The sequence below is a fragment of the Siniperca chuatsi genome, linkage group LG11, assembly GCF_020085105.1.
Source record: "Siniperca chuatsi isolate FFG_IHB_CAS linkage group LG11, ASM2008510v1, whole genome shotgun sequence".
Classification (NCBI taxonomy): domain Eukaryota; kingdom Metazoa; phylum Chordata; class Actinopteri; order Centrarchiformes; family Sinipercidae; genus Siniperca; species Siniperca chuatsi.
This window is the reverse complement of record NC_058052.1, coordinates 10189717-10197109: the sequence shown is the minus strand read 5'-3', so window position 1 is coordinate 10197109 and position 7393 is coordinate 10189717. Positions and strand designations below refer to the sequence as shown.

Genomic DNA, 7393 nt, shown 5'->3' with positions numbered 1-7393 from the left:
TATACTCCCTAACTCTCTAATTTGTATGCGGTGCTCAATTGTGAGTTTATATGTGTCTTCAAATTATTATTATTATTATTTCAATATCCTATGCTGTCACCACTGGATTACATTAGGTAACTGTTGCCTGAAATTGTGTTTCTTTCATATGCGTCTCTGAAGTGCTCTAACATGATACAAAACCCTTGTAAATACTCAAGACGTCTACCTATGCAGGATAGTAAGCCTCCTTAACGATTTTTTTTAAAATGGTATTAACAACTCCAGCTCCCATGAGTCTTAGCTGTAGGGGCGGTGCTAAAGTTTCTTGGGAACTGTAGTTGTTGAATGCAAAAAAAAAAAAAAAAAAAGAAGAAGAAAAAGAAAAAAGCGTTTTGGCAAGGTGAAAAACAGGTAGGAACATATTTTAGCGAAGCTGTATAAATTTAAAGCAGACAACAAAACAAGCAAAAGATTTTAAGCAGACGTTAGACAAACGTTAGTTAAATATCCGTCAAAATAATTATTGACAGTAGCATTACCTAACAATAACATATAAGCACGTCACTTACTCTACTAAGCTAAGACTTTTACAAGTGTTAGCTACATTTTATCCATGGGGACAGCTTCCCCTTGGTTGCTGTTCATTTTTGAGTCATAATTTGAAGGAGCCATGTTGTGTGACGTTTACCGAGAAAACGAAACCTACTGTGGGTGAGGACGAAAACGGAAAAGATGTCATTTGCACTTTGTTCTCTTATTTTTATGTAATTTGAATTGGCATTCCGGCAGTTGAGTACTTTATAATGGAAACGGTAAACTACGTAGCTAAACTGAACGAGTTTGCACAGAGAACACGCTCGGAGCTGAAATATGAGGACGTTGGATCTGCTGGCCCTGACCACATTAAAACGTGAGTTGAATCAAACCTCTGGTGGGATTTGCGACCTGCAAAGTCATGCAGGGATGTAGGATTTGAAGAGATCTGGGACTTTAATAAGACAGATCCTTATTGAATGGATGTATTTTCCCTTTTTTTTGGCAGAAAAATTAGAAAATAGGTGTATTCTGTATGTTGCTTTAGGCTATTCAGTGTTACCACATTTAAACCACACATGCACTTGACATTGTATACCTTTAACATTGAGTTGATATATTATTTATTGTTTTCTGTACAAATTTAAAATCCCTGTGGGGGATAAAGCAATAGGAAAATGTTAAGGAATATGGCATGTTATGCTTGTAACACTACTTCAGAAAAGGCTGTAGTGCTTGACTGAACTGTGTCTGAAGCACTGTAAGCCCTGACCTCCATCACACCGCATTCAAGCATCATCTTGCCTGTTTAACAGTGTTTCATAATTTCTTCTCAGATTCATACTAAGAGCAGTCCTGAATGGTAAGGTGTATCCTGATGGTGTGGGGAAGAACAAGAAGGAAGCCAGACAGAATGCAGCTAAAAATGCCCTGACAGGCTTGATGGAGGAATCAGTTGAGCCTGTAAGATGATTATACCGCTTTAGTGCATGTGTGAATTTTTGTATTTTAAAGTGTAGAAGACCAGTTCACAGCACACATGTCCTTGACATATATTTGTTATCATCGTGACAGACAGAAAATGCAGCAGAAGCTTCTACTGCACCAGTTCATCAGACAAGTATCTGCAACATCAACTACATATGTTGGCTCAATGAATATGGTCAGAAGAACAGGGTGACTATAAGGCCTGTGGAGTCAACAAGACTGGGACCAAATAATGCTCTTCAGTAAGTCTCCACACTACATCCAAATTCTTATTTAGTTGTTTAGTCACCGTTTAAAAATGCATCAAATAAAGTTTGTGTAATGTTAGGTGCTGTAGCTTCGTGGTTGGTGATAAGGAGTATCCAGCTGCCTATGGGAAAACAAAGAGGGAAGCAAAGGAGGAAGCAGCCAAGCTTGTATATAACGAGATATGTGTCAGTAAAACTACAGAGGTAAGTAATACACACTCGTTTCTTCTGGCTTAATTAAAGTCCTAGAAAAGAGCAGCGGGAAGGAAAGACTTGACATGCTTGTCACTGACTGTATCATTGTCATGAATGTTCAAGTAGTTTTATTTCAAATGTTACACAAGCTGCACTCTGATCAGTGAATCATAATAAAAATCATCCTTATGTTTATTTTAATTTTTTTCAAGACTGGAGAGGAGAAATACAGCGTTGCATCAAGCCAACCAAAGGGGAAATTGAATCAAAATGTGTCGGAAATCTGGTGAGCACAAACAGTGGCAACGCATTGTTTCCATTTGATTCTTTTGATTCTGTTTGGTTATGAAAAGGTTTTAATTAGTGTCTGATTTGTTTTGGTGTTACAGTGATAAGACAAAGAGCTTGAGTGTGAGAGCTACCGACGAAGGTTTTGCAGAGATAAATTTCATAGGAATCGTGAACCACTACTGTCAGAAAACAAAGCGCTCCCATGATTACATCTTAGAGAAAAGATGCGGTCCACCACATAACACCCAGTGAGTCTGACTGAATCTGTTTAACCTGAATAGACGCTACAGACACTGTATGAAATCTCTTGATTGATTGACTTGTAAACAATATTAAAATGTTAACAAAATGATCTAAACTATTTCCTCTTTTCCTTGCCTGTCCTTTCCTCCAAAACACAACACAGATTTTTCTACAAATTAGTGATCAACAACAAGGACTACCCTGTGGCTGAGGGTAAGACTGTCAAGGAAGCCAAACAAAATGCAGCTCAGCTTGCCTGGTCTGCTCTTCAAGAACAGTCAGACTGGGACAGCAAGGTATTTCATATTTCTTGTTGTTTTGATATGATAAATTATGATTTTTATTTATGTGCCACCTAGTAGATTGTTAACAGGGGCATTGCATATGTTTCCTGAGCCTTTTACTTAACCATCAGTTACAACATATAGAAGAAATAAGCAATAAATGCCAGAACTAAAATTGGTGACATGACAGCTCACTGTTACCAGTTGTTATTGTAACAAAACACTCTTTCTGGCTCGTGATTTTTCAACATGCACAGCAGTTGTAACTCTCATTGAAAAGCTGATACATCTAGCAGCAGATTACAAGGCGAGGTTCTTTTGAACATCTGTGGTTTAACATCATATAACATTATTACACTAATGAAGCACCCCATGCCAAAGAGCATCAATTACTACAAAACATGGTACTATGTAACAGCCGAACACTTCCTATGTGCTTTCAGTTGTCTTTCTGGTCAGCTGTGTCTGATGATGCTTCGCCAGCCAGGCTGTCCACACCACCAAGCGCACCGTAAGGCACTGACAGGAGTACAACAGATGGTAAAGTTTAATGTTGAGAATATTCTACTAATGTGTCTCATTGTATTCTCCAAGGGAGTGCCACAAGACAAAACCGGAAAGCGTGCCAACGACTTCAAATGACTCCATTGTTTTCACCAATTCATCAAATCCTCCCAAATATCAGGTCGGTTATTTCCTATGCAATCCTCAAATGCTGTCGTGGTTCACCAGTTTGTAATGCTCAGTCTATTGCAGAAGTTATATTAATTTACTGACCTTGATTACATTACTAGAACACATTACCAGAATGCCTTTTAGTAATCCCTGGGAGTTACACATGTATTTGATGCGAGCAAACAAGTAAGCAATAGTATTACAAGACCAAGAGTGTTAGTAAGTCCAGTGAAGTTAGTCTAGTTCTCAGCACACTTCTAATCAAATCACATTTTTTGGCATTGCACTCTGAGCTCTTTATATTACTGAGAAGTACAGGAGGACTGTTTCCCTCATATAATGGATTTTGAATGTATGTATGCTTTAATATGATTGGCTATATTTTCCTACTTCCCGCTACAAAGATTAGAAGCCCTGATGTGAAGCCCAAAGTAAGGTAAGCCATCTTTTGAGACCCACTGTAAAGCAACATTATATAATATTTCACCTGATTTATAATTTTTCTTGTCTTGTTAGAATTGCAGCAAATTTCGCAAAGGCCTGCAATAACAGCAAAGAGGTAAAGTAAGAAGATATTAATCATGCTAGTTTATCTTGTTGGATTTTGTTTAACATTTTAATCTCTATATCATGACTTTATTTTATTCATTAAGGATATAATGGCCAATTTCAATGACAAGAATACAGGAAATAGTCAGAGTGAAAAAACAACCAAGTCAGTACTCTCAAGGTATGGAATATGAAAACACTGAAGTACAATATTAGCATTTTAGCACTGCTTTGGCCTTGTTTGTCTGGCCTAGTTTGTGTTTCATGTATTAACATTCTATCAGAAAGACATTTTTATATTAATAAAAATTCTTATATATATATAGTCACCTTTTTGCCTTAATAATACGTGTTAATCTCAACAGGTTTACATCAGAATTTGACTCCATAGTGTGTCTCGGCAAAGGAGCCTTTGGTCATGTGTTCAAGGCAAAACAAAAACTGCTGGAGAAGTATTATGCCATAAAGATTGTCCGCTGCAAAGAGTAAGTCAAATATGAACGATGTTTCATTTTGTTTCCTTTTTTAAATGAGCACTGTATAATATTTTTTTGAATAAACAGACGCTGTGCAAATAAATTGAAAGTTTCATTAGCTGAGCCATGTTCTTGTTTGCCTTTGGATCAGAAAAGCTCTACGAGAGGTGATGGCATTATCAGACCTCCATCACGGCAATATTCTTCGATACTACACATGTTGGTTGGAGGATTCAGGATACAAATGGGACAGTGCAGCTGACAGTTGCAGCACTTCACAGTAAGCCACGTCCACTTGTTCAAATCCTTACTGTACTTTTTTACTTAACATGAAGGTATGTCATTTCACTGTTTCTCTGTTCCTACTTTTCTAGGTCTTCTACCGATAATTCATCAATAAAGTACCTGTATATTCAGATGGAGTTGTGTGACACCAAAACACTTAGAGTGTGGATAGACGAGAAGAATATTCAGAATGTGAAGAAATCTCTGCGAAACTCCAAGAGAAGAGAAGAGAGTCTAACTATTGCTCAGCAAATAGTCAGTGGAGTCGAATACATTCACTCCAAGATGCTCATCCACAGAGACCTGAAGGTGAGACGAAGTGAATATAATCATCATTTATTACATCACATCACTCATGAAGCTACATGTTTGTTTATTTCTTTCCTGTGGTTAGCCTGCCAACATCATGTTTGGGCAAGATGGGGAAGTGAAGATTGGAGACTTTGGTCTGGTCACTGCTGAGAATGATGACGATGCTGAGAACGTGATCGAGAGAACCGTGTACAAAGGAACCCCATCTTACATGGCTCCTGAGCAAGTGAGACGGTCTATACTGACAATAACTTTAGATTTCTGTATTATTAAATATCGGTTGCCAAAGGGAGACATAAAGGCACCCTGCGGAGATTTGAACCACTACTGGTGCTGTAGAGCTAAAGTGTCTTGTGTTATTTTGTGTTCCTGTTTGACAGAAGAGCAGGAGCATTTATGACCGAAAAGTGGACATATTTGCTTTGGGGTTGATATATTTCGAACTCCTTTGGAACCTCTCTACTGGCCACGAAAGGAAAGCGGTGAGTTGTCCAGAGTCCAAAATCATGCTGTACAGAATATGTCCATATTAACTGTTTACTAATAGATGCTTTTTGCTTTCCCTTTTATCACTGCATGACTTCCAGATTTGGGATGATGCCAGAAACCAGAAACTTCCTCAAGGATTTTCACACAATTTTTCCTTGGAGGTGCACCAGCATTCTTTCTTTTACTTGTCTCACGAAACAGTATTTTCTGCAGGCAGGCAGTCATTTGTGATGGTTAGCAGGGCAGTAGTGAGGCTGAGGTATAGAGGTTTGCACTGTTATAGCAGTTCAACCTCAAAGGATGAGGAGCCAAAACAGGACTGTGTGTGTGTGTGTGTGTGTGTGTAATGTAATGTAATGTAATGTAATAAAAATGTCAAATATCGAGCAGGACAGATGACTGTTTGGGGAAACGGTTTACTTTGTTAGGTTGCCCAAGTAATGTCAGCTTGAGGCAAATACAGTTGAGTGGAGCCTCAAAGACACTGGCATCATTTATGGATATTAAGGAGATTCCAATATCTGTTCTTTTTGTTGTTTTTTATTGCAGAACCGAATTATAAAGTCAATGCTGTGTGTGAAGCCAGAAGACAGACCTGAAGCAAGTAAACTAAAGACAGACTTGGAGGAGTGCAGTCGTACACTTACAACGCTTAAAGATATGCGTCGCGACAATAAGACTGTCTGATTATTACAAGGAAATACTCAAACAATGCGAAAGCATCTGTCATCACATGCATGACTATTTATTCAGCATCGTGGGAAAAGGCACATGACCATGTGCATTTTAAAATCAGGGAATGCAACATTATTCACTTTTAACAAATAATCATGTCCTGTGTAATTCCTTTGTCAACTGGTATTGAAGTAATGTATTCTATGCTGTAAATGGTCAAATGTGTTTAACGTGATGTCACATTACACCCTTTGCTTTTCAATGAATAGGATGAATTGGAAAATATAACATCGGCAGCTAGGGTGTAATGGTCATTCTTCTTCTGTAAAGTTTGTATAAGTACTTTTGTATTTTGTACAACTTGTGAATTTTAGTGGCCGCTCTCCTGATGATCTGTCTTGTTTTTACATTCAAATGAGTCTGGATGGGAATTTCAGCAGCTCTGAGATGGGGAATGTGCCCTAGTTCCAGAAAATCACCTTCGTGTACCAAATGCTTGTACTTGTTTCTGTCATTGATTCCCAAAACTGTACGTGCAAGACAACTGTTTTCAGATATGAAGATTCAGCATTTGAGACATGTTGAAATATGACGATTTTCTTTCTAAATCAAGCTGGACAAGTAAGTACTTTAGCTCCAAGCTTAAGCTCTTAGACTGCAGGAAAACCAGTGAAGTTGCAGCCTTCAGAGTCAGAGATCAGAAGCAAACACTTAAGAACTGGAGGACCTGTGCACATCCCCACAGCCAGGTACAGCCAGCCCTGTGGTCACAGGATCTCTAATGTGTAGGAGGTGCCCCTTTTAAAACGTTGCCCCCACCCTGAGACATTGTGTGTACACCACTGGACGGATTAATAAAATGCTGCGCAAACTATAACAAAACAATAACTGCAGTTATTGATAACTAATGATGAACGACACATTTCTGAAGGCAAAAAAAACAAGACAATTAAAATCGGGAGCTAGTGTGCGGATCTTTTGTCTGTTTTTGCCTTCAGTTTGCTTTTTGATGCAAACTGCAGAAGTGTTTTGGATGTGAGTACCCCGCACTCTGTTCGAACGAACGACACATTTCTGCAATTTCACCTGCAGTCGTTAACAGGTAGGTTAATTAATTGCCCAGTTTCAGTTGATAGTTTTGATGACGTTTTTCCGTATGTGACGTTCA

The 7393-nt window shown here is 38.4% G+C and overlaps 1 protein-coding gene across 3 annotated transcripts; it reads left to right on the top strand.

Moving 5' to 3' along the window:
- The first annotated feature begins 211 nt into the window (after positions 1–211).
- Positions 212–7193, top strand: LOC122884721 (interferon-induced, double-stranded RNA-activated protein kinase-like). Of its 3 annotated transcripts, none has more exons than XM_044215007.1 (19): positions 212–393; positions 1353–1479; positions 1591–1745; positions 1832–1955; positions 2159–2232; positions 2336–2485; positions 2644–2776; positions 3208–3275; positions 3359–3449; positions 3844–3875; positions 3956–3998; positions 4093–4169; positions 4354–4473; positions 4616–4744; positions 4839–5058; positions 5144–5287; positions 5442–5543; positions 5649–5711; positions 6100–7193. In XM_044215007.1, exons 2-19 carry the CDS (start codon positions 1459–1461, stop codon positions 6235–6237), a joined length of 1884 nt encoding a protein of 627 aa, XP_044070942.1. In that variant the 5' UTR covers positions 212–393; positions 1353–1458; the 3' UTR covers positions 6238–7193. The 3 variants fall into 3 exon arrangements, with proteins under 3 accessions (XP_044070942.1, XP_044070940.1, XP_044070943.1); XM_044215005.1 differs by lacking the exon at positions 212–393 and adding an exon at positions 404–892; XM_044215008.1 differs by lacking the exon at positions 212–393 and adding an exon at positions 758–892 and having other exon boundaries at positions 5445–5543.
- The last annotated feature ends 200 nt before the right edge of the window (positions 7194–7393 follow it).